We start from the raw sequence: 27864 nt of genomic DNA on the forward strand, positions 1-27864 counted from the left end.
TGCTGGGGCTAGTCTTGTACCACCACAGCCAAGCCCCCACTTTTTATGGCATAGACATCACTGGTTCCTAACTTCTAGGCAGTCTGAATTCTGGGTCTCTCTAGTATCATCTCTTCTGGATTTCTACTGGAGAAAAGGCCTTCTGTCTGCGGTAGGCAGTTGGTTTGGTTGGGATTTTTCACAAACCCACTTGCCCAGCCCACATGGAGCCTTGTCATGTGTCGGACATACATGAATACCACCATGGATACCACTGCATGATTAGAACACACACTCAAAGGCATTCCAGTGCAAGAAGATGAAGTCAGTGAGATATAGCACATTAACAGACTGAAGGAAGAAACTACCATCTCACAGAAGGTCGGCCACCACGGTCCGACACGCTTTCCTGATAGGCTCCCTGGGAAACAGGAACGAGAGGGAAGTTCACCATACAATGACCCTTATGAAAACACCAGCTATATCCTCAGCAAAGATACTTGGTGGAAGAAGGTCTGGTCCGATTGGTCTCTAATGTCTCTGCTGCCTGTCAGGTCATGCTATGTTCCCTCGACACCACTGTCACTGTGTCTGCCCTGCCTGGCTGAGCTCCTAGAAGGGCAGGGTTGGTCTAAGGCAGCACTGCCTGTACTCAGTGTGTCACTGGCAGTACCTCTTCTTAGATTTAAATGAGGTGTACCAGCCACCCTCTGCAAAAGGACAGCAGAGCCCCAGATGTCTAGCTTTTCTCCTTAGCACCTTCCCCCCCACCCCCCAACCCCTTGTATTCTGAGTCAGGGTCTCACTTAAACATAGGCTGGCCTCAGACTCCTGGTCCTCCAGTGCCTCCAGCTCCCGGGTGCTGAGATCACTGGTGTGCCACACCTCACCTGGCTTTACTTACCTCCCTTCCTCCAAGGCTTTGTACACTTCCGAACGTGACTAATGACACTATCAGTAAAGGGGAGGTGGCTGGCCTGCCTGATAACCCTGGCCCAGCAAAGAACCCTATCAACTGGACAACTAACAGTCTTGAAAGCTGCGTGCTGTACTCTCTGCCACCCCAGCCCCACCCTCCTCTAAGTAAGTACCCCTCCCCCAACCCGCTGGCCTCCTCACCTGCTAGTCTCCTCCTTCGAAGTGACCAAGGTTGTCGCCCGCCCACCACGAACTGGCAGCTCTTGTGCCCTTTCTTCAGGCTCGGGTTCCAGCGAGGAGCCCGTGCTACCATCTCGGCTGCCCCTCCCTGGGCTGCTGTCTGCAGAGGCACGCGGAGACTCAGTGTTCTGCTTCAGCGTCTGCAGTTTGGCCAGAGGAATGATGTCGCAGTTCTGTGGGCGATGCCACACAGTGCGCTGCGAAGCAGCACTGTAGTAGTAGAAGCGTGATGTATTGGGGTCGAAGAGCTCCCACCACTGGTCCTCACTGGTGCGCTTGATGCGCACGCCCGCTGGTGGGTCCCACACGCACTCCCCGGTGACCAGGTTGGCATACATACGTTCGCGCGTGCGCGGCTCAATGATCTCCACCCACTCCAACCTGTAGAGGGACAAAAGCATCAACCAAGAGCTTGGCTCTCACGTTACTGTACAGGGGCTTCCACTAGCTGCTGAGTGCTCCTGTATCTGATGTTATTGCCTAGGAAACCTCAGGGCAGCAGGGCTACAAACTACTGCCCCTGCCTGGTCCTCAGCCGCAGCCCTGCAATCCTTTTTGTTTATAAAGAGGTGAATCATTCATACAAGGCCATATTCTCGAATACAAGTATGTTTGATGTCAGGATGCATGTTTAAAGATTGCTTCCAAGTTTTTGATAATTTATGGTTTATTTCTATTTATGCATGAGTATGTGTGTATGTGTACAATGCTCTGGCCAGAAGGGGGCAGAAGTCTCATCTAGAGCTGCAGTTATAGCTGTTGTTTAAGCCAGTACCATGAGTGCTGGGAACCAAACTCCAGATGAGCATCACTCATTCTTAACCACTGAACCATCTCTTCTGTCCCCACTCCCCCAGATTAGGGCACGGTGGTGTTCTGGGCAAGTCCCCCTACCCTCTTTAATATAGGTCTGATTCTATAGCCAGGATGACCTAAAAACTTTCAGTGATCCTCCTGCCTAAGCTTCTCAAATGGTAAGATTACAGGTGTGAACCGCGGCACCTGTCTCTGTAGATGTTTAATGTAAATACAAAGTGAGTGTCAGGGAGGGCCTGCCACAGTCATAACAGATAAAGAAACTGGACAGCCTTGTTTGGAATGACACATAACTGTTTGTACCTATACAGTTCTGTGGGAAATCATCAGACAGGAAAGCAAAAGGTTAAGAGGTGGGTGGAGAGATGGCTCAGTAGTTAACGCACTTGTTGCTCTTGCAGAGGACCCAGCTTTGGTCCCAGCACCCACATGGCAGCTCACAACTGTCTGTCACTCCAGTTCCAGGGGACCTGATGTCCTCCTCTGACCTCTGTGGTGTTCATACACACATGCAGGCAAAAAACACATACACATAAACAAATTAAAAATAAAGAAAAGAGGTTGTATAGGAATAGTAGGACTACTACGGTTTTCCCTCTGCCCTCTCCAGCTGTCTGTCTGTCTGTCTGTCTGTCTGTGTCTGCGCACATACGTGAAGATTGGATTGTGTCTGCACCGCGAGGCAGTCCTCAGTCGCGTCTTCAGCTTACCTGAGGTAGGGTCTCTCAGCAAACCTGGACTGAGCTGTTTTGGTTAGACTGTCCAGTGAGCGTGGGGAGTCCACTTGTCTCCCTGTGCACAGTGCTGGGTTAGAGGCACACAGTGCTGAGTGCAGCTTTTATATGAGTGGAGAGGATTTGAACTCATGCCCTCACTTCCCAGCAGAGCTAGACCAAGCCCTTTCCTTCTGTCTCCCTCTTATTTTTAAAATGATCTGATCTTTTTTTTCAGACTTTATAATAAAAAAATTTCAAACATGTGAAAATAAACTAAATTGGAACCATTACTTCCACATCTGTGGTTTTCTTCTTTTTTGTGTGTGATTACTAATGTCAAACTTTCCTCAAGTTTCTGAACAGCCCACAGGATGCACAGTGTTGTTTCCCTTGCTGACCCACATGAGCTACTTCAGACACTTGTTCTCACAGACACCTGTCAATGGCGGCTCACCAGGACTGACTCTGTAACTTGTCTGTTTATTCTCTTTTGTTTTGTAAAGAAAACAAGTTTTAATCTTAGTGAGTTGGATTTATAAATCCTTCCCTCATGGCTTCTCTATTTCTTTCTGGTTTATGTTCTCCTTGTAGGTCAAGCATATTTTCTTATAAATTGACTTCCCAAACCTTTATAATGTTCCCATTTATACTGAGGTCTTGGATCAGCCTGGACTGATTTTGTTTGCTTGTGACATTTCATCTTGCTAAACAGTATCATTGCGTCCATGACAGACAAGAACAGCTTTACAAGTGAGCATTTCTGTGTGAGACCCTTCCAATCTCGCCTCTGCCTCAGCATGTGCCCCTGTCAGGGAGCTTAAGAAAATGAACAATCTTGTAAAAAACTGTTTTCAAACTCCCTGGCACTCTCTCCTCCATTCCTGCTTTGGTTACTACTCTTCCTTGCCCCCTTTTTTTTTTTTTTATCTTTCTCAGTGAGAGAAGAACCCCCGCTTTGCATGTAGTAAGCAGGTATTTCTTCTGCCCCTGAGCTATCTACCCCTCAGCTTTTCCCACTCCCTTTCAAAAAGAGATTTACTCTGCAGTCTGAGCTAGCCTTAAAGTCATAGCCCTGCTGCTCCGACCTCCCGAGCACCTGGCATTACAGCTGTATGCCACTGCACCCAGCTCTTAGCTAATTCTTTTTAAAACTTGTAAAGCTGCACTCCTGTTTACTTGGCGTCTGTGTGTAGAGACGCTTATTTGGGTGTGTGTCCGGAAGGGAGAGGACAACCTGTAGGAGCTGACTCCATCCTCCCACTCTGTGGGTCCCCAAAGGCTTGGCAGCAGGCACCTTTACCTGCTAACCCTAGCTCTGGGCTATTCTTAACCTATTTTTAATTCCTCATGGCCTGCCAACTTCCATACAAACTCTGCTCCTATCTTTGCAAAATCTGAATTAATACTACCGACTGGTGTGAGAACAAAGACATCTGTATGGCTGACAGCTGTCCAAGTGGTATCATCGATCCAGGTCTAAGGCCTGTGTACTGCAGGCTCTGAGCGCACTCTTCTTCGGCTATGTCCGACTGCTGATGCCTGTTCAGCTCTCTCCCAGTGCTCTCTGAGGTCTTATCCTCCAGCTCCCATTCCCTTCAACTGAAGTACTGTACACCTAGCTTTCCAATGCTGGCATCTCTGGATCTGCTTCTGCAGTTCACTTGTGAAGCCTCTTTCTTCGTGTACTGGGTCAGCACACTGGCCTGCCTCTCTCTCTTTTCCCACGGAAGCTCTATACTTGAGATATAATGCAGAGCTCTCATGTTCTTAGCCACATACATTGTGATGGTTTGAATGAGAATGGTCCCCAGGGGCTCATGTTTGAATGATTGGTCCCCGGTTAGTGGATCAATTTGGGAAAGATTCAGAGTGTAGACTTTATGTTGTGGGTGAACTTTGAGATCTCAAAAGCCCACAACATTTCCAGTTAGTGTGTCCTCCCCATAGCTCCTTCATGCTTGTGGATCAGGGTATACGTAAGCTCTCAGCTACTGTTCCAGCACCATGCCTGCCAGCCTGCCACCATATTCCTCTCCATGATGGTCATGGACTCACCCTCTGGAACTGCAAACTCCCAATAAAGCCTTTCTTCTATAGTTGCTTTGGCCATGAGCTCTCTTCACAGCAATTAAAGAGTAACTGAGATAGCGGTGGGCTTTGTTGTGACAGGCCTGGCCATGCTGTTATGGGGGGACTGTAGAAGCCTCTAGACTAGGAAACTGGTTGGGGTGGTGGGGTGGCTTAACAGGCCATCTAGTAGGAGCTTGGAGAGAGTAGTGATGAGAGCACTGTGGACCACTGAAATCCAGCTCAAGAATTTCAGAGGGGAAAATATCAGCAACTGGGGGAGAGACTATTCTTGTGGTATCTGGCAAAGAATGTTTCTGCCTTCTGTACTTGTTCTAAAAAATTGTCTTAAGTTAAGTTGAAAAGTGGTGTACCAATTCCCTTGACTGAGGAGCTTGCAAGACAGCTTAATCAACTCTGCCACATGGTTATTAGTGATCAATCTTATTCAGGTCTACAATGAATGAACAACCAGGACAAAAAACAGACAGACAGACAGACAAAAACAAAATGTGCAGTTGAAGGAGAAAATTAGCACCAGGAGAGACAGGCATGATGTGAAATGGTGTGAGGGGTGGTGTCCTCACACCCCTGCAACTTACAGGAAAGGCCTGCAGAATTTTCCGGTCCTAAAAAGCAACAGCAAATCAAAGCTTATGGAGATGTAGTCAAGGAGTGGCCCAGGCACTCAGAGGAGATGGGCAGAGCTTGGGCAGGGCAGTGTTTCCTTTTAGAGTAATGACAAAGTAGCTGTTGAATCTTTCTCCAAGGTTAAGGAGAGCCACTGAGATCAGATGTGCAGTAAGGAGTTCTTGCGTGGAAGCCCTGAGAGGCCACTGTGTGAAGCTGTGAACGCAAAGGCTGGACTGAGCCGGAGACATCAAGATTGCCAACGGCAGCGAGCGTAAGCAGCTCAGGGAAAGAAGTGAGCCACAGTCAACTCACTTCTGGAAGGGCAGGGCATTAAGCCCTTTGACATCACACACAGAATGACAACATCTGCAGTTTGCCCTGCTGGGTTTCAGTCTTGCTTTGGTCCAGAGTTCCTCACTGTGGCCCCTTCACTCCTACCTTTGTAATGGTAATGGTAATTTCCTCCCTCCATTGTATGTTGGACGTATAAGATCTGCTTTTTGCTTTTGCTTTTCCATGGGGGCTACAGTTAGGAGTTTGCCTTGGTCCTCAGAAGAGACTTAGGATTCTTAAAAGTGTGTTGTTACAGGATCTGAAAACAGTGTCACACACCTGTGGCTTAGCCGTGTGCTTAGTCCAAAGTTTAAGGCCAGATGGGGTAGTATGATGCCATGATCAACCAATCAATCACTGGGATGAATATGGTATATGGATTTAAGTTTGAGGGTTTCTTGTTGTTCTCTGGAGGGTAGTTGAGGCTGGACTTTGAGATAGAGTCTCCCTGTGTGGCTCTGGTTGGCCTTGCCTCTCCCTCTGCTTGGGATTAAAGATAGGATGACAGTTTTATTCTAATTGTTAACTGGACACAATCTAGTCACCAGGAAGAGTCTCAAGAATGAGTTGTCTGGGTTGGCCTGTGGGCAGGCATGTCTGGGGTGGGAGATTGTGTTAATGAAGTTAAAACCTAGCTCAGTGTGGGTGAAAGCACATTTCCTGGGCAGAGGAGAGGTGTGTAGCTAAGACAAGCAGAGCAAGTGAGCATTCGTGCAGCCGTCTCCTTCGCCTGGACTGTGGATGGAATATGACTAGCTCTTTCCAGCTCCTGCCTGACCTCACCACAAACACCCGCCTCTGGGATCAAAGGCATGGGCTACCACTCTGGGCCTAAGCTGCTTTCTGTCAGGGTATTTTTCTCTGTAACAGAAGTGAAGCTGGAACAAAGTGCAAATTCATAAAAAAGAGAGAATGGACTCAGAGCAAACTAGCCAGAGGACATGGTGCCGTAGTGAGTGGGGTGGTGTGTGGTCAGGGACCAATGTACCAGTCACGGCATCTAGAAGAAGAGGGGAACAAGCAGATATAAATATATTTAAAACATGGCCTGAACTTTCTAGAAGATTAAAAAGCACCACAAACTTCCAGCACTGAAACCTCCAGGTAAAAGGTACTTGTCATGGCCAGGAACAGTGGAATGCAGTAAAATGTAAACCCAAAACTATGAAAGGTACCAACATGCTATGGGGTAGCCACCATCAGATGGTCCTGGAAACTTAGTATGTCAAAGTCCTGTTGCTGAAGGAGATTGTAGCTGGGACAAGCGGGCATAGGAACCATTACAGGTTCCTGAACTGACATTAAGGAGAAGTTATGACCCCAGTCAGGACACATAGCACACAGAAGCAGGACCCTGGGTAAAAGCAGAAGTCATCACAGTAGCCATAAAAAGGGGCTAGGACAGCTGCCCATACTGAGGTTCTTGGCAAACTCCAGTGAGGCCAGAGACCGTGGTGGCAGGGCATGCATAAGCTGCACATGTCTTGCACAATAGACACACTGACAACTAACTTGACAACAGAGCAGGAGGCTGGGCCTCGCTCCCAGGATCAGGAGCCCAAAGCAACTCACAAGCTGATGCCAGGCTGGGCATGGGGAATGGGAAGAGGAAGACTGCCTGGCAACTTGTCAGATGAAATCTGCTTACAGCCAGATGAAGGGGCCACAGGAATCTAGTAATGTTAACCCCTGGGCTGGCCAGAAGCAGACAAGTCTACTGTCCAGGGAAACAACCTAGTGAGAGGCCAGAAATGCTTACTGAAGGGTGAGATCAGAGCCACCTAGGGCCCAGTTGGATGCCACCATCCAGAAGCCTCACCCTGCTTACTTGTCACAGTCACAGGGTAGCTTCTATGAATGCTCTCTGATACACACGTGCAGTTGCAAGGCTAAAGTGTATGACTCCAGAGATGGCACATGGTACACAACACAGCATGAGATAAACCAGTCAGAGAGTGGAGGCTCAGGGCACAGTGGGTAGAAGAGTTTTGTTGCAAAAGCAGGGGGGCCTGAGTTTAAAACTCCAACGCTCATTTAAGGACAGGAATGGCCACACTGTGCCTGTAACCCCAGTGCTGTGGGGTGGAGAAGAGAGGGATAACTGGGATTGCTGACTGGCAGCCTAGCTCCAGGTTCACAGAGAGGTCCTCTCTGTAGTAATTATTTTTCTGTTGCTGTGATAAGATACCATGACCAAAGCAACTTAAAGAAGAGGGGAACAAGCAGATATAAATATATTTAAAACATGGCCTGAACTTTCTAGAAGATTAAAAAGCATCACAGTGGAAAGGCAGGGCATGGAAGCAGGTGCAGGAGCTGGTGATGAACAGAAAGGAAGCAGGAAGTGAAGAGACGGTAGGAACTTTTAAGTTGGTTCCAGTGACACACAGGAACTCCATTTTCTAAAGTTTTCATAACTTCCCCAAACAGTACTATCAATGGCAAACCAAGTGTCCAAATACATGGTTCCAAGGGAGACATTTCTCACTCAAAGCACCATACTGATTTACTAGAATAAAACAAAGAGTGATTGATAGAGAAGAAAACCTCATGTCCACTTCTGGCTACCATATGTGCCCTTGTGAGAATGCTCACATGCATACATGTGTGTGCAAAACATAAAATGCACACACGCATGCGCGCGCACACACACATACACACACACACACACACACACACACACACACACACACACACACACACACGCACACACGCTGTCTTCAAACTTTAAAATGTTGTTTATATCTTATGAGTGAGGGTAATCTACCTTCTCACAGCTGAAGCAGGGCTGTTTGGCCTTGGTTCTCTGGGTCAGACCCAGATATATAGGACAGCAAGGAACCCTCCAACACTGATTGGTGTCATTTGAGCTCAGCACTGAAGGGTAAGGGTATTTTATATAGTTGCATATGTAGGGCTATGGCAATTAGCCTCATGTAGCCTTTGGCAAAGACTCTTAACAAACTCAGGCCTGTTGATGTTTCTTCTCTCTGGATGGTCCCAAGTACATCTAGATGTCTGAAACCTGGAGGCTCAGTCAAGACTTCGCTCATTTAAGCGTCTTAGGACAGTGGGAGGGACTGAATATATAGATATGGGCTCATGATAAGTCTAAGAAGGTGTGCCATGTCCACATTCTAAGAGAACTATATGCATTGCCCTACCTTAGGGCCACAAGCTTCTGCAGGCTGCCAGCTGCAGGCCGTTCCCTTCCCTCTGCCCTAGCGATAGTCTGCATTTACTCCATGTTCCCCTACACGTGGTCGCCATTCATAAAGTCCTGACCTTACATAATACGAGCCCCTCTGGGTTCCTCACTATAAACTGAGGCTCCCAAAGCCTTCCTGACTGGGCCAGAGGAGACGCTCTCAACAATGCCAGCATAGAGGAGACGCTCTCAACACTGCCAGCATACACGACTACTTCCTGTGGCTTCTGAAGCCATTCCAAGTTCCTCAGCACTAGTGACTGCACAGCTACCTTCTGCCAGGACCTCTGCAGGAGTAGCAGCCTGCATGTGCATGTCCCTGTGGCCCCAACAATGACTGTAGGTAAGCAGTACCTTGAGCTTGCTCCCAGCATCAGATAGATGGCCAGGCTCCCTCTGCTCTCCTGTACTTTCTGCCCTGGCTACTCTCTGACTGAAGCTGAAAACACTTCTAGGATTGGTAATCGGGTCATCTGAATCTTAGGACCCGTAATGGCCGGGCTGACTTCAGAGTACACTCGCAGCAGAGCGCACAGCACTCAGCCCCTCCGTATACTCAGTGAACTCAGCTCCTAGAGCTGGCTGCTCACATCCCCTCCCTCCCTCCGTCATCGGAAGCACATGACATGTAAGTGTATTCCAGGTGCACACAAGTACATGGTCACAGCAGAGTATCCTTCGTTATACCCTCTGCTCGTATTGGTGTGGACGCCAGCTTTGCAGTGACAACTCTGGCCAACGACACCTCGGAACTTGGCTGGCACTTTAAGACACATTTGCTGACAGAACCTAGAGAAGGAAAACCAAGCACAGACACGAAGACGGATGTGCACTGGGCTTCACAGAGCTCCTGAAGTAGGGCCGTGGAGGTAACTTTTAGATGAATGAATGAAGCTGCTATGGTAGAGAAGCTGACAGGTGAGAGGGCAAGGAAGGGGAAGCAAGGCTCTTTTTTTTCTTTCTTTTTTCTTTTTTTCGGAGCTGGGGACCGAACCCAGGGCCTTGCGCTTGCCTAGCGCTCTACCACTGAGCTAAATCCCCAACTCCAGAAGCAAGGCTTTTAACATGGTAACTAATAAGCAGAGTGTGAGGATCGGGGCAGGACTCGGTGGCACACTACTGGCTGCCGACAAACACAGCAGGTGCCAGTTGCCCAGTGTAGTCCTACCAGAGTGATGACACGGAAGGAAGGTAGTTGCCTGCAGGCTGTGAGAGGCTTCAGGGTACCTCATTCCTCTGGCAACTGCTCTTCACCGACCTTCTCCCTAACCTATATTAGATTTTACCAAAACAGAGCTACAGTACTCTCCAAAGAATTTTCCTGAGTGACAAAAGAAAGCTATTAAGCACAGAACAATCTCTTAATCCCTTAAAAAAAAAAGTGAGTCTTAGTTTTGTTTAAAAAGTCCTTTTAAGGGGCTGGGGATTTAGCTCAGCGGTAGAGCGCTTACCTAGGAAGCACAAGGCCCTGGGTTCGGTCCCCAGCTCCGAAAAAAAAGAAAAAAAAAAAAAAAAAAAAAAAAAAAAAAAAAAAAGTCCTTTTAAATCAATGCGATTCAATGATCCTCTCTCCACAAAGAATGGGGTTTTATTCCCTTTGCAGCATACTCCTGTGCATGTGGGCAGAAACGCAGCCCTTTAGGAACATTCTTGGCATCTCCTGGGGGGCAACATTCAATCACGATACTCAGAGAATAAAAGGCACGGGAGGGCGGGAGCCCAGGTCCTGACATCTAAAGCCAGGCGTGGGTGTGATCTAAAGATGTCCACAGTGAGTGGCTTCAGAAAAACGGGGAGCCCAGTCTGGGAAGCCCCATGGACTATGTGGACCCTGAAGAAAGGGAGAGACACAGCAAGTGGTCACATATGTGTAGGCCTTATGAGTAAGTCGGGGTGGGGGTTGAATTAAGAACAGCACAGCTTGCTGTCGTGTATAATAGTTATGCTACAGTGAGTTAAGCAGGGAAGAAAAATGCTAGCTATTGGAGAGCTGCTCACAGTGCTTCACAGCCAGCTAGGACTCGACCCTGTAAGCAACAGGAGGTAACAATGTTCAGCAGCTTCCTACTGACTCAACTGGAGAGGATTATTTGGCAATAATGTTTAAGATCGATTGTGACACACACCTAGCTCTCAGGAGCCACAGGCAGGTGAATGTCTGTGAGTTCAAGGCCAGGCAGGGCTACACAGAGAGAGCCTATTTCAAAAAAACAACCAAAGAAGTCAATGGAAACACATGGGTTAGGTCAATTACCCCAGTGCCTCAGAACTTTCAGGGCATGTATACAGAGTATGAAGTCTCAGAAAAGGGAAAAGCAATTATAATGAAGTGACAAGAAACAGGGTCACAGCCAGCCATAGTGGTGCAGGGCTGTGGTGTTTTAATCCCAGCACTGGAGGGTAGAGGCAGACAGATATCTGAGTTCAAGGACAGCCTGGTCTACAGAGTGCATTGCAAGACAGCCAGGGCTACACAGAGAAACCCTGTCTCAAACAAACAAAACAAAATACAAAGAAAAGGCCAAAAAAAAAAAAAAAAAAAAAAAAAAAAAAAAGAAAAAAAAAAAAAAAAAAAAAAAAAAAAAAGAATCATTTTAGAGTTGAAAGTCAGGTCAATACCTCACACCATACCCAAGTATAGACTCCAAATTGATAGGCACACTATGGGACGGGGGTGCAACTCAGAGTAAAGCCTTTGTTTGGCATCCATGAGGCCCTGCATTTGACTCAGAGCAAAAAACAAACCATCACCAACAAAATCTGATCAGGGAGCTGATAAAAGATTAGAAAGGAGTGAGGATGAATGGTGGGGTCCTGTGCAGGATGCTGGTTTATCTCGCTTTCCTAGACCTGAAATCGAAGCTGCACAGCATGGCCCTCTCAGCAGGGCCTTGCCTGAGTCCTGTCAGGGGCTGGCAAACTACTGTGGGTGTACACATAAGCCCTGTTGTTGTTCATTAATTTTGTTTTTTAATGTGTATGGGTATTTTGTTTAAATATGCCTGTAGAGCCCAGAAGACAGTTTTGCAATCCTTGGAACTGGAGTTACAGATGGTTGTGAGTAGCCATGAGAGTGCTAGGAACAGACCCTGGTCCTCTGCAAGAGTAGCCAGTGCTCTTAACTGCTGAGTCATTTCCCATCCACTGCTTTTTGTTTTTGAAACAGAGTCTCATGTATCCCAGGCTGGTTTCAAGCATTTTATGCAGCTGAAGACGCCTTAAACTTCCTATCTTCCAGTCTTCTATTTCCTGAGTACTGGAATTACCTCCCTTTACCACTAGGCCCATTTTATGTAGAGTGTAGAGTTTTGTGTATGTTAGGTAAGTATTCTAATCAGTTGAGTACAAAGACTACCTTTATATTGGTTAAGGGTATAAAAGTCATGAGAAGGCCGTGGAAACCACTTAGATTGGATAAGGCTAAGGAAGGTGAGAAGGCAGAGGCAGGCAGAACTGGCTGAGGGATTCTATTCTACATGGGGACAAAAGTGCTATACACACAGCAGGGAATGTGTGGTCTCTAAGGCTCAGGGTGTCAGAGGAGATCAAAGCCTGTGTCAGCATCAGATCTGATGAGCGACTGTGTCCTGGGTATGTGAGTTACCTGACCGACACACACTCAAGCACTGAAGGCCTTAGGCAGAACACTTGTGACCTGCCCAAAGTGACTCAGAAAGGACAGGTGACTGATGGTGATGACTCAAGGATGGGTGACCAACGCTGACAACTCAGAGCAAGAACACATGGACATTTCTGGAACCATCTTTTTTTCTGTTAGTGTGGAATTATTTCCAGATAAAAAGCCGCACATCAGAAGTAGAAAGGAAGAGGTCTGACTACTGGTATCTATCTGTATGGACAGATGCCCAGAGTGCCTGAGAAAATAGGCAGGTTCACATGTGCAGCCCAAACACCAGTTCTGAGGGGGATGAATTGGCCTCTGTCAGGTGTGCAGGTATCGCTGCAATGAGTGGCTGTGCTGAGAGCACTGGACTACAGAGACAGGGGAGGACAGTGAGAGAAGGCAGTGTAGCTGGACAGCCTGGTTGGGAGAACTACCACTGGTGAGCCAACAGCCCCAGGGGTCACACTACCTTTTCCTGAATGGCTGTTTCCCTCATTTTCCCCAGAGCCTGGATAATTCATGCAGAGTAGATGTTGCCTCCTTACCTGGTACTCGACCCGGGAATCCTAGGCTCCTGCTCATCGACATGGTGGCTTCTGCATTCATAATCCTGTGTCTGTGACATTGCCATCTGCTTCCTCAGTGCTGAGGTGAACAGTTGTCAGAGGACCATCAGGTTGCCTCCTCCAGCATCAGACAGGAAGAGGCCACACTAGGGAGAAAAAACAGTGGCTAAGCACTCATGGGAAACTCAGGTATCAAGTGATGGCCCACCCCACAAACATGGAATTACAGCCCATCTTGCTCTCCCAACAGACAGCTGGCTCAAATGGAAAGCAATTCCCATGCCTCTAGACTCCTCAGGGAAGCCACTCCCAGCAAGGTGGTCTCAGTGGCCAGCCGGCTTCTCTTGTACAGAGGGAAAGCCTGCTGGCCAAGTGCTTAATGCTGCATTCCCCCTGGGCCAGGGTAGTGTACGAAAGCTTCCAGAACTACAAAGCTGGAGGACACACTGAGCACCCAGGCCTCACTGATGTCTGCGTCTGGACCCTACCCAGGATGCCCAAATACGGGACGTCACTGTGGAGATGAAGATGGGCACTGCACACAGGGTATGGCCTCATGCTCAGCGGAACTCGGGCACGAGAGGCACACAGATTTCCTGTGACAGCGAGCAGGCGCTCTCACCGACAGATTGTGCTGATTACAATACGCATGGAAAGAGACCCCTGAGCCTACGCTCATCCACACATAAAACCATCCATGTTATAAATGTGAAGGCTGAAAAAACAAAATGAACTTTTAGGAAAAACCAAAGAAAGCTTGGTTTTACAGTGGGGACAGATTTCTGAGACAGTCACAAAACTAGCACCCAAAGAAAAAGTAGTGAATTAGACTGTAATAAAGTTAAGATTAAGGATATCTACTTATCAGGAAACCAAGAGTAGGCTGGGTGTGGTAGCACATGCCATTAATCTCAAAACTCAGGAGGCAGGGACACAGAGATCTCTGTGAGATAGAGGGTACCCTGGTCTCCAGAGTGAGTTCCAGACCAGCCAAGGCTACAAAGTGAGACCATATGTACCGGCTGGTTTTGTGGGCCAACTTGACACAAGCTGGAGTTATCACAGAGAAAGGAGCCTCCCTTGAGGAAATGCCTTCATGAGACCCAGCTGTAAGGCATTTTCTCAATTAGTGATCAAGAGGGGAAGGGCCCAGCCCATTGTGGATGGTGCCATTCCTGGGCTGGTGTCTTGGGTTCTATAAGAGAGCAAGCTGAGCAAGCCAGGGAAGCAAAAGTCAGTGAGTAACATCCCTCCATGGCCTCTGCATCAGCTCCTGCTTCCTGACCTGCTTGATTCCAGTCCTGACATCCTTTGGTGATGAACAGCAATGTAGAAGTGTAAATTGAATAAACCTTTTCCTTCCCAACTTGCTTCTTGGTCATGTTTGTGCAGGAACAGAAACCCTGACTCAGACATGGTAGAAGGAAGAGAGAGGAGGGGGGAGGAGAAGGAGGAGGAAAAATGCAAATCCAAAATGGGAGGCATTTGCTACAAAGAAGTCCAGTTATGGCACGTGCGATCTGAAACAGGCACATTAAACAGAGGAAATGCTGCAGATAACGTGAAGACGCAGCAGCAAGTAGGCAGCTATGGAGACAGCTCCATCTCACTCTTCAGGGAAGTGCTCTTTTTTTAAAAAAAGATTTACTTATTTATTTACTTTATTTATGTGAGCACACTGTCACTGTCTTCAGGCACACCAGAAGAGGGCATTGGATCCCATTACAGATGGTTGTGAGCCACCATGTGGTTGCTGGGAATTGAGCTCAGGACCTCTGGAAGAGCAGTCAGTGTTCTTAACCCCATGGAAGTGCTCTTAAAAGTGGATGACATAAAGCACTCAACAAGCACTCAGCAAACAGCAAAGACAACAAGACCCAGTTCGGGGAAGGGCAAGGAGAAGAGCACATGGATCTAATGCTCGGTCTGAAGGGCTCTCCCCTCCAGGTAGCAGCTTGACAGTACTCCCTATAGGAGAACACATGCATCCACACATCCTTAAGGAGCCACTGTGGCCATGCCAGCAATGCCAGCTCAACCGACACAGGAGGGACACCAAGTGCACACCGACTCCGCAGCAGTGAGAATGAACCCATGCACGCACTGGGGTTTTCTTTAATAAAGTTCTTTAATAAAGGAGCAGTCGTTGCTATCAAGAATCAGATCCAACAGCGTCAGGAGGGGATCAGGGGCCACACACTATCCCCAGCTAAGGTGCTGCTGCTCACACAGTGCTGCAGGCTCTGCTTACATGCTGCCCCCCACCCTGATCTCCACCACACACACAGCCAGGGGGAACAGAGTATCACTGGGCTTCTTACTCTTTACAAACTCCCAGATGGCATTAGACTTACCCCTTCCCTCAAACAAGGGATATTCCATGGATATTAACTGCTAATTTAGGGGCAAATTAAAAAAGCTTCAAATGCCAGGTCAGGAAAGGTGGCACACATATGTAATCCAAGTATTTGGGAGACAAAAAAAAAGTCGTTATGACAAAGAATATGAAATGTAGAAAGTCATTAGGTCATTCCTTAAAACATATATTCTACTAACCTGGAAATATATAAAAAAAAAAGTTTGACTGTCTAGTTTTATCACCTAACAAATTTGCAGTAAGATGAAATATTTAGGCAGATCTATAAAGAGGCTGGCAAGACGGCTCAGGGGTTATAGCACTGGCTGCTCTTTTAGGGGACCTAGGTTTGATTCCCAGCACCCACATGGTGGCTGGTAACTGTTTGCAACTCTAGCTGCAAGAAGTTTACTGCCCTTCTCTGGTCTCAATGGATACTTCATATGGTATACATACATGTAGGCAAAACCCCTATACACATAATAAATAAAAATTAATAAAAAATAAAAATCTCCTAACTAAAAAAGTTCAGGCCTAGAAAGATTCACTGGGGAACTTTACCAGACCTAAAGAAAAACTAATGCTTATGTTTCTCAAATTAGTTCATAAACTAGAAGGCAGTTACACTCACCACCACACCGCCAATAAAATGGAAAGAAGGGCTGGAGAGATGGCTCAGTGGTGAAGAGCACTGACTGCTCTTCCAGAGGTCCAGAGTTCAATTCCCAGCACCCACATGGTGGCTTACAACCATCTGTAATGAGATATGATGCCCTCTTCTGGTGTGTCTGAAGACAGTGATAGTGTACTCACATAAATAAAATAAATAAATCTTTAAAAAAAATAAAAATGGGAAAGGAAAGGATGGAATATAACAAGGCTCCTTTTATAAAGCTAGTAAAGACACTAGCAACACCATCAATAAAGGAAAATTATACACCAATATCCTGGGGGGCAGAAATCAAATAGTCTCAACAAGATGGCTTGCAAACTGAAGTCAGGAACTGTGTGTGGGGAGGCTGTGTAAAGAAGGGGTAAACCCCGAGCGAACGGTACTGTTGACATGGCACAGCTGTGTCAGGCTTGGAATGGCGAAGCCTTCTGTGAACAACTCATCAGTGGTGCAAAAACTAGCAAGTCCAGTGTCCCAGCCTCCTTCAGGAGGCCACAGTGGCACCTACAGAGACAGCCTATGGAGACTGGCTAACTCCTCCACTGTGCTCCACAGAACAGGCTAAGGGCACCTGACCTTGGTTTTCTTACATGCGTCTATCCTTTCTTCATCCTCTCACAGTCGGGACCCAGGATGCTCAGGACATGGTAAAGAACATATCAAAAAGATCATTCTTTTTTTTTTTTTTCTCTCTTCTCTTTTTTTTTTCAGAGCTGGGGACTGAACCCAGGGCCTTGCGCTTGCTAGGCAAGCGCTCTACCACTGAGCTAAATCTCCAACCCAAAAAGATCATTCTTTATATGAAGTTGCTTTATTCTAGAGAGGCTGGGATAATTCGATAGATGTAATTCAATAAATTTTATAAATTATATAAGTGATCGAAGACAGAAATCATAAATATAATCTTTTTTATTTTCTTTTTTGGAGCTGAGGACCAAATCCAGGGCCTAGCAATCACTTTACCACTGAGCTAAACCCTCACCACCATATGATCATCTTGATAGAGGAAGAAAAGGCTTTTGACAAAAATTCCAGCATCTTTTCTGGAAAAAAGTTCTAAAGAAACTCCGAAGAGAAGGACTTTTTTTTTTTTTTTTAAATGTTTATTTCATGTGTATGAGCACACTGTCGCTGTCTTCAGACACACCAGAAGAGGGCATCAGATCCCATTACAGATGGTTGTGAGCCACCATGTGGTTGCTGGGAATTGAACTCAGGACCTCTGGAAGAGCAGTTGGTGCTCTTAACCGCTGAGCCATCTCCCCAGCCCCGAGAAGGACTTTTTAACACAATAAAGGCTCTATTCACAGCCTATAGCTAACCAGCTATTAAACAGTGAAAACTCCAAGTTTTCCATTAAAATCAAAATCAAGAAAAGAAAAGGTACAGGTTTTCTTCACTCATATTCAATATTGAACAGAAACTAATAGTTAAGGCAGTGAGACAAGAGAAGCAAACACAAAGGGCACATGCAGGAACGATGCCAAGGCCTCGGTCTGCTGATCTGCAGATGATATGAGTCTCTGCATAGAAGACCCTGGAATTCATAAACACTTTCAGCCAAGTATCGGGGCACAATGCTAGTGAAAGAGTCAATAGCCTTCCTAACCAATGCCAAATACATTGATAGAGAAATAAGAGAAACCATTTCATTCACAACAGCCTTGAAACAAGACCTTGAAATAAACCTAATCAAGGAAGAGAAAGATGTCAACATGAAACGTTTAACACACTGAGGAAAAGAGGAAAGAAACAAGACAAGGAGAGCGATACCATGCTCATGGGCAGGAAGATCCTGCAAACCACCATCCTACCAAAAGCAACAGACACACTCAGTGCAACCCCATTAAAACACCAACCCTTTCAACTTAGCACAGAGGAACGATATTAACATCCATATGGAAGCACAGAAGAATTCAGAGAGCCAGGCGATCCTAAAGCAAAGGACCTGCTGGAGGACCACCATCCCTGACTTCAAGCTGTCCGGAAGAGCTGCAGTAATAATGACAGCACGGCACTAACAAAGGCAGACCCCACAGATCAATGGACAGGATTAGGGCCCAGATTTAAGGCCACATAACTATAGCCATTGGTTTTTGATGAGGATATCAAAGTACACATAAGAGAAAAGAATATCTTCAACAAATAGTGCTGGGAAAACTGGGCAGATGCATGTAGAATGGAACTAGATCTTTCTTCCACCCTGAATGAATTTACAAGGTCAGCATCAGACCCGAGTCCCTGAAACCGCTAGAGAAAATAGTAGAAAAAGCATTGCAAGATACGTGCACAGACAAGGGCTGTACAGCTGAAGACAAAGTGCCTTTCCATGTTTTATTTTATTAATTTAAATTGTATATGGTGTGGATAGGGGGAAGGGAGAGAGAGAGTGAGCACGGTGAATTATGTGCATGTGTGTGGGTGTCTATGGAGGACAGAGGCGTCATATCTCCTGAAGACCGGGTTACAGAAGGTTGTGAGCCACTGATATGGGTGCTGGGAACCAAACTCAGGTTTTCTGAACGATGAGCAAACACTGTAAGTCACCTTTCCAGCCCCAGAAATACAATTTGTTAGTAAATAGTTTTGTTTTTTTTTTTTACAAGTGTTCAACATTCTTGCCCACCATGGAAATGCAAATTAGTAACACTGAGTTTTTTTCTGACCTTAGTCAGAAAGACTGTCATCAAGAGAACAAGTGACGAAAAATGCTGGTAAGGACGTGGGAGAAAAGACGTGGCCGCCGTTGGTGGGAATCTAAGGTGCTGCAGCTACTTTGAAAATCACTGTGGCAGTTTCTCAAAAAATCTAAAAATAGAGCTACCATGTGACCCAGTTACGTCAGACCTGGGCACAGACCCAGAGGACGCTAATTCCTACTACAGAGATACTGGCAAGCCCATGTTCACTGCCGCCCTAGTCACCATCAAGGACACCCAGTAACCAATGAATGAATCATGAAAATGTGGGGGGTACACTGTGGAATAAAGAAATATGACTTTGTAGAAGAAGGGCTAGAACTGAAAATGCACTGAGAAAGGCAGCCCGGGCTCAGAGGACACACACCGTGCATGCTCCTCATATGCAAATCCTCACTGTGAACTTTTGGATTTTTATGTTTAATTTAGAGTGTCTGTAGGGGTCAAGAAACTAGAAAGGCCTCATGAGGCGGGAAGCATCTCATGTAGAACACACATAATATGAGAACAGATTGGAGAAATATTGGGGATGGAAAGGTCTAAGCATGAATGTCAGTCAGGGGAGAGGGAAAAGGAGAGGGTTGTGGGGGAGGAGGGGACTGAAACTAAGGATGTATGAAAAGACCTTATGGTAATCCACTCCTTTGTAAGTTAAAATATATACTTAAAAAGAGAGAGAGAGAGAGAGAGAGAGAGAGAGAGAGAGAGAGAGAGAGAGAGCCTGAATGAAGGTATCCTTCATTATGCTGTTCCCAGAAGCCACAGGTTATTAAATGAAAACCGCAGTATTCCTACAGGGAGGCTAGAGACAGAGAAGGGCAATCCTTACAAGTCCAAGGGTCACTTGGCCTGGCACATTCAGTGAATGACAAGAGGCTGTTTCAAGCAAGGGGGAAGACGAGCACTCACACGCCGTGTCCTCTGACCTCCACATGCACACACACATACAAGGAACAAAGTCAGTGTCCACTGTGCAGGCGTTCTGTTCCTGCTTTTGGCTCAGCAACTTTTTAAAAAGATTATTTAGGGGGTTGGGGATTTAGCTCAGTGGTAGAGTGCTTGCCTAGGAGGCGCCAAGGCCCTGGGTTGGTCCCCAGCTCGAAAAAAGAACCAAAAAAAAAAAAAAAAAAAAAAAAAAAAGATTATTTAGTATGCATGTGTGTGCACATGTGTTTGGGCACGCAGTGTGTGTGTGTGTGTGTGTGTGTGTGTGTGTGTGTGTGTGAGAGAGAGAGAGAGAGAGAGAGAGAGAGAGAGAGAGAGAACAAAAACCTGCCTTGAAAGTAAGAAGTAAGGTAGGAGACAGACAGACAGACAGACCGACAGACAAAATCTTAGAATAAAAATCCAATCTGGGCATTTGGGTGTGCACCTGTAACCCCAGCACTGGAAGGTAGATGTAGGAAGATCAGGAGTCCAGGGATAGCCGTGAAGACATTTCATGGCTCTGTCTCAACACAGATTCACCCCAATTTGGAGTTAGTCTTAAAACTTCCAAACAGCTTTCATGACTCATGACACCCTGCCGATTTGGACATACTATATTTCCATTCCAGTCCAAAACAACAACATCAACAACTCCTTTCTGGGGGCTAGAGAGATGGCTCGGCCATTAAGTGCGCAAGTTGCTTTTCCAGGCAACCTGGGTTCAGTTCCCAGAACCCACATGGCAGCTCACAACAGACTGTTACTCAGTTCCAAGAAGATCAGCATACTTTTCTGGCCCATGTAGGTATCGGGCACACACATGATGCACAGACATGATGCATAGACAAAACACACCTATACATAAAGTCTGAAAAAGCTCACTGATTTATCTTGACCTTCTATAGATGTATGTTATCTAATAACTGCCAGTTTTCCAGATCTTGTTTTGTTTGTTGAGACAAAGTCTCACGAGAGAGCCCAGGCTGGGCATACAGTCTTGTGACACCGCACTCAGACCCTCTGGGTATGTTCATTGGTTTCTGATTTAGTCTCATTCTTTTAGAGAGATTACTGCATTCTGAATATTCAATCTTGTTAGAATGTTTGATGGTCCTGGTAGGGAGTGGTGGTGTACACTTCTAGTCCCAGCATTTGATAGCAGAGGCAGAGGCTGGCAGATCTCTGTGAGTTCCAGGCCAGCTAAGGCTACAGAGAGGTATTGTCCCAACCCACATGCCCCTCCCACAAAAAAAAAGTATTTGACAGCAAGGCAAAGCCTTATTTTGGTAAATATTTGCTGAATATTCATATTCTCAAGACTAGTATTTCTCACAAGCACCAGAACAGAATAAATGTTTGGGTGGGAGTTTTACCACATCAGGTGAAGCTGGCCAGGGTGCTGACACCAACTTGGTCTCTGTTCATCCATTCACTGTCAAAATCGGACATTCTTATTTCAGCTCTTACTGACCATTAAATAAATACATTTATGGAGTCTTTGGATTTCTGAAGTAGGATCTCTCTTTGGAGCTCAGGAGAATGGAGCTCTTTGCCCACAGTGCTAATTGCCTTGCCTCCCTCTGGCTAATCGAGGCTTTAATGTACATGTCCAATCCTGACAAGAAGTGCCCAGACTTTCGCCATGCAGCTTTCTGAACCTTTCTGAACTAATGGTGCAGTTACAACAGCTTTATCTCGTCTGTCAAGACTGATGTTTGTTGCGGGGTAATGACGGCGCAAACCTGTAGTCCCAGCACTTGGGAGACAGAGGCAGGTGGATTTCTAAGTTTGAGGCTAACTCGGTCTACAGAGTGAGTTCCAGGGCAGCCAGGGCTACACAGAGAAACAAACAAAGAGAATAATTTTAAAACAAACAAAAGCTAACACTCGCCAATTTTACACTTTGGATTTTTTATTTTAGTACGCTGGCTACTTTTATGTCGACTTTACTACTGGTGCTATCTGAGAGGTAGGAGCCTCAGTTGATAGCCTCCATATGCAGGCCATGGGGAATTCTAAGTCAGTAACTTACTAGGGTGGGCACAGCCCATTATCGGTGCTGGCATCTCTGGGCTGGTGGTCCTGGTTTCTAAGAAAGCCAGTTGAGCAAGCCATGGGGAACAAGCCAGTAAGTGTTGCTCCTCCATGGTCTCTGCACCAGCTCCTGCCTCCAGGTTCCTGCCCTGTGTGAGTTCCTGCTCTCACTTCCTTCAATGAGGAACAACAATGTACAAGTGTAAGCCAAATAAACCCTTTCCTTCTCAGCTTGCTTTTGGGGACGGTGTTTCATCACAGCGACAGCGACCCCAACTCAGCTGCCGTAGTGCAGGCTAGAACTTTCCGGTCTTAGTGTATTACACTGCATGGTACCCAGGTCAGGGTAGACCTACCCACCTCCTTACACGGTTTCTGTGTGGCCAGTATTTACGTATTCTCTCCTCAGCTTGCTTACTGAGTCATTCATTTACATAAGCTTACAGTTACAGACATTTATGCCTCCGACTGCAATCCCATGGGGCTGTTTTGCACAAAGTACTTCAGCCTTGGTTACGAGGAATGCTTTTTAAAATTTATTATTATTATTATTATTATTATTATTATTATTATTATTATTATTATGTGTTAACATTTTGCTTCCAAACATGTATGTGCAACACATGTGTACAGTGGCCACAGAGAACAAAGAAGGTGTTAGATCCTCCGGAACTGAAATTACAGATTACTAATCACAATTTGGGTGCTAGGAATTGAACCTGAGTCCTCTTGAAGAGCAGCCAGGGCTCTTAGTTGCTGAGCTCTCTCTCCAGCCCTAGTGGGAACTCTTTAGTGGGTTCCTGAGCTCCTTCAGATGTGCTGTAATTGTGGGATCGGCTTTTGTTTTGGCTTGTCCTGCCTTTATGCTTCTGTGAGATGCTCCAGGCTCACTTTACATTTCCTGCCCCAGTCATTTCAGTCCTTTCTGCTAGGACTGCTGGTTCCTCTCATCAGAAAACAGCTTTAAAAAGTGGCTCCGTGGTTAGTGCATTGTATGCTCTTCCAGAAGACTTGAATTCAATTCTCAGCACCCACAATGGCAGCTCACAATCACCTGCACTCCAGTTTCAGGGGATCCGACACTCTTGTAGTTTCCACGGACACCAGGATAGCACACAGACATTCATGCAGGCAAAACGGTCATACACATTTTAGAAAACAGCTAGCACTGTAGACGTGTTCATTTGCCTGTCACTTCTAGCCCTTTTTGCCCTTTGTCTGGCGGCAGAGCACAGGGACGTGCTGTGGAGCAGCGGTCTCCTCCAGTCACCTTGAGGCACAGTGACTGTTAGGGCCGAAGTCGTGGCATCTGTATTAGTGATCTGTCTCTGTGCTGTGATAACATGTCCAAGAAAGCAGCTTAAGGAAGGAGGCGCTTACTTTGGCCACAGTTCAGCTGCAGAAGCACAGTCTACTGGGGCAGGGAAGGGAAGGTAGTGGAGATGGCTGGTCACGCAGGATCCAGGGAGGAAGCAGAGGGAACTGAAAGCCGGTGCTGCTCAGCTCGCTCTCTTTGTCCTCTTTGTTCAGCTCAGTGCCCACTCCAGTGAACAGCACCACCTATGTTTAAGACAGGTCCTTCCAGTTCAGGTGACCTTGTCTGGACAACCTCTTAGACACACTTGGGATTTGTTTCCATGGCAACTCTATATCCCATCAAATTGACATTCAAGATTAATCGTCATAGCAGCAGGTGGCACATGGCTTTGATCACAGCACTAATGAGGCAGAGGCAGGCGAATCTCTGTGAGCTGGTGGCCAGCCTGGTCTACAGAGCTAGTTCCAAGACAGCCAAGGCTACACAGTGAAACTGTCTTGAAAAAAATAAAATGAAGTTAATCACCATAGCAACAAAATAAGCAGACTATAGCAGATATATAGGTCCATGGTAATAGTGGAGCTCCTGTTTGCTCTTGGAGGGTTGTCAGACCCTGAAATTCCAATTACCACTTCCTCTGGCCCAACTGCAAAATTTAGTGCTTTATTGCTAAATTTGGAGCCGAAGAGACTCCTCAGAGGTTAAGAATAGTTGTTGCTGGGGCTGGGGATTTAGCTTAGTGGTAGAGCGCTTACCTAAGAAGCGCAAGGCCCTGGGTTCGGCCCCCAGCTCCAAAAAAAAGAACCAAAAAAAAAAAAAAAAAAAAAAGAATAGTTGTTGCTTGTCCAGAGGACCTGAAATTAGCTCGCAACACCTATGTTGGACAACTTACGACTGCCTATAACTTCAGCTCCAGGGGATCCAGCACCCTCTTTTGAACTTGGTGGACAGACACATACACTCACTAAAATGAATCTTTAAAAAGATAAAACAGCTCAGTGGTTGCGGGTCACACCTTTAACCCAGCATTTGGAAGGCAGATCCCTTTTCCAACTCAAGTCAGCTGCCACATGGACCAATATAGTGCCTTCCCTTTGCTAACAGTCTCCCGGGTTTCTCACACTGACTATGAGACACCCCTGCCCTATCTGCCATTGCTGTACCTGACTATTCCGTCCCAGTGTACACACATAGCCGGTGACCTACATTCCTGTAAAAAATTCATTATCATTCAGGTCCACGGCTCACATTCAACCATAGTTATAACATGACTGCTATTTCTTATCTAATTGCAAACAGGCACGTTCAAAATTATACTGTTAGTAAGATCATACTAAGCTGTTTTTTCTCAAATTTAATCAAAGCTTTTCCTTTTCATCTCTTCATTTTATTCACTTCAGATATTTATCTGCAAATGCCTGTCTTTGAGAATTAATGGTAGAGAATATACATTTTCATTCCTTTCAAATGCCAATTTATTAATTTCATATCATCACAGTCTCTTCTGTAACCATAGCTTTTAGTTTTTCAGTCTCAGAATTCAGTCTGGAGCCGTGTATAAGAAAGCTCCATGGGTAAAAAAGAGCGCTTGTCTCCAAGCTTGGGGACCTAAGTTCAAAGCCAGGAACACACAGGGTGGAGGGAGAGAACCCACTTCCACAGGTTAGCCCTCTCTCCTCTCTTTTTCTTCCTTCCTTCCTTCCTTCCTTCCTTCCTTCCTTCCTTCCTTCCTTGTTTGCTTTTCTGAGATGGGGTCTCTCTATATGGTCCAGGCTGTCCTGGAACTCACTAGATCTGCCTGCCTCTGCCCTGAAAGTGCTGGGACTAAAGTTGTGCACTACTACGCCCAGAATTTATCTCTTTCACACTCACAAATAAATTAATGTAGGCAAGTAAGTAAAACAGGGACTCAGGGCTCACTGTCTTCAGGCACTGAGGCCTTCAGTGAGGTTTTCCACACTGACTCTGTGCCCATCCGAAGGTCGATCGTTATTGCTGATGCTTGATAATCCTGTGCAGAGCAGCTTGGCCTCCTGTGAGCATGGGGGACACTTTCCTATCTGTTCTTCAAAACTGTGGATCCTATCAACAAGAGAGCTACTTACATCTATGTATATGGACACCCATGCAGAAACAGTCTTTCCTAAGACAGTGTTTTACTGTGTAGCTCTTGACCAGCCTAGGAGTCACTACATAGAGCAGGCTGACACACATTCAGAGAGCTCTGCCATGCCTGGCCTACAAGGTCCTGCTCTTTTCAACATACAAACTTACACCTCCTGAGGTGGTTTGAATGAGAATGGCCTTCGCAGGTGCGTATATTTACATGCTTAGTACTCAGCAGATAAACTGGGAAAGAGAAGACTTGGCCTAGTTGGAGGAGGTGTGTCACCGGGGTGGGCTTGGAGGTCTCTGCCTGCTGCCTTTGGATCAGGATGTAAAACCCTCAGCTATGCTCTGGTGGCATGCTCTCTGCTCTGTTATGGTTGACTAACCCTTTGAAACTGTAAGCAAGCCCCCAGATTAAATGCTTCTCTTTATAAGCTGCCTTAGTCATGGTGTCTCTTCACAGCAGCAGGACAGCAGTAAGACTGCTTCCTCCATCAACTATCTCTTCCTCTCATCTCCCCTACACTGGTGGAGAACAGTTCCTTCCCACATCGGGACAGGAACCGCTCGCTGGCCATCAGCCAGTGTCAGTGCTGTCCTGAACCTTCTGCCCAGCGCTTCCCAAACTCTACTTTTCTCATATAGCATGCTTTCCCCTCTGGCTGCTCTCCAAGACTAACATTGTCTCGTTTCTTGCTGCTACTAAATGGCCCTAGGGACTGTCCTGCTGTAAACTTTACCACCTAGTTTCCCCAGTTCTGCCAGCTCACTGGTCTATTGTCATCATTTAAGCATGTTTTTGTTATATATTTTAATTTTGCCAATTTCTTGGTGGACAGAGATGGCTCCATGTAAAACTCCTTTCACGTTAACTCTAAATTTCTCTTTAGCTTTATTCTTCCCCTTCCCCTAGTGTCTACCCATGCTCCCCACAGCTCTGAGTTACTTCTTGTATTTATCACTGTTATTTGCAGTCCTAGAGATGGAACCCAGAACTTTGTATATGCTGAACAAATACTTTACCACTGTTGGGGTGTACCCCAACTTCTACTGGGCCTCTTTTAAACAAGGAAGGAGCAAGAGCGGCCCAAACTGGATGTTGTTCCAGAGCCATTTTGTACCAAACCTCCTTACAAGCTTCATCTAGAAGTGAGGTTCTGGCACCATTCATGACAGAAACCTAGCTCAGGCCAGCAGTGAGCGAGGTTCTTGCCTGAGACAAGAGGCTCTGTTTTGTCACAGTTTGGGTCATGCTTGTGACACTGGCAGTTTGAGTCTCTAAACAGCCACAGCTCAATGACAACCTGGTAGCTCATGTGCGAAAGCCTCCAGAGTGGTTGCTTCTTTCTCTTACTGATGTGTATGGGTGCTTTCCCTACAAGCATGTCTGTGCTCTCTATGTACCTATGCCTGGTGCCCTTGGAGGCCAGGAGAGGATGTTGAACTCCCTGGGACAGTTGTGAATCAAAACCGGGTCCTCTCGAAGAACAACACCCTGAACCATTGAGCAGTCTCTCCAGCTCGGCCTCCAGAAGATTTCTGAGCAACTAAGGCAAGGTGATGGGCCACAGAGAGCCTCCTCCTAGGCGAGCCAGTCATCTGCTGGGAGTGCACAGCCCAGTGTGTCTGCTGGTGACTGTTCTTTGGTCCACTTGGCGGGGGAGGGAGGAGGGACACTGCTCAGAACACAGATGTCAGCTGCACAGCAGCCGCACATTGCTCTCTCTCCTTCCCATCTCACCCTGTATGTCTGGATCTTACAGAAAAATGAGGCTGGGGTACCCCAATCCCACTGCCTTCCCAGATGCTCCAGTGTATCTTTAGCAGCAATCCAAAGGAACCAGAGACCCCATTCTTTTAAGCAAATGCTCGCTCATAAACAACATCCCTAAAAGTCACTCTTGCTCCACAAGAGCCTGGCTTTTCAAGACTGAACTACCCACAGCTCCTCACTCCCATCTGGCTGACATCCTCTCTGGTCTATGGCTTCTCTCAGATTCTTTGTAGAAAAGATCTTGTTCTTGGTCTTTGATTCTTTTTGTTCATTTCAGTGAGTTTCAAGGAAGAATTAGAATGAATATGTCTTTGGTTAATCAGCATGTCCAGAAGGCCTGAGGTCCACTCCCAAGGCCATCTGTAAGGAGCTTTCCAAGTCCTGCACAAAGAATTGGTTCACAGTTCACATTCTGAAAGCACAACTGTGTGCTGGGCACACAATGCCTCATTCTCCAAGCCCTGCGCCTGCAACCCACTTGAGCATAAGCAGCTCAGTAACCAGCAGGCTTGCTCTCAAAGTCTTCCCTAACTGTTCTCGATGGCCAGCTCTTTTCTTATTGTTGTTATGCTTCTGGTTGTTGAGTAAGGGTCTTACTCTACAAACTAGGCTAGCAAGAACGCACTATCTAGCCCAGGCTGGCCTTGATCTCACAGGAATCCTCCTGCCTCAGTCTTCTATGCTGGGACTACAGGTTTAAACTCCCCTAAACAGCTTCAGTACCTCCTCTATTCTTCCTGCCACACCCTGCTATGTTCTAGGATCAGCTCTTAAAACCTGAGAAGAGGAAGAAGAGAGGAACTCACATCGCATCCAAGCAATGAAGGGCGGCTGCAGCCACCTTGTTGCCGTGCATATGGACTTCTGACTTCA

General features: G+C 46.5%; 1 protein-coding gene across 2 annotated transcripts in view; it reads right to left on the reverse strand.

Annotated features, from left to right (window-relative positions):
• Window positions 1-27864, reverse strand: part of Arhgap39 (Rho GTPase activating protein 39) — a 151560-nt gene that overhangs the window by 29857 nt on the left and 93839 nt on the right. For both annotated transcript variants that reach the window (XM_032917606.1, XM_032917598.1), the window contains exons 2-3: window positions 13081-13247; window positions 1099-1518 (exon numbers count right to left, since the gene is read on the reverse strand). In XM_032917606.1, the coding sequence (XP_032773497.1) occupies window positions 1099-1518; window positions 13081-13166 (506 nt within the window). In that variant the 5' untranslated portion in view covers window positions 13167-13247. The remainder of the gene's footprint in view (window positions 1-1098; window positions 1519-13080; window positions 13248-27864) is intronic.

The sequence above is a fragment of the Rattus rattus genome, chromosome 1 (assembly GCF_011064425.1).
Source record: "Rattus rattus isolate New Zealand chromosome 1, Rrattus_CSIRO_v1, whole genome shotgun sequence".
Taxonomy (NCBI): Eukaryota; Metazoa; Chordata; class Mammalia; order Rodentia; family Muridae; genus Rattus; species Rattus rattus.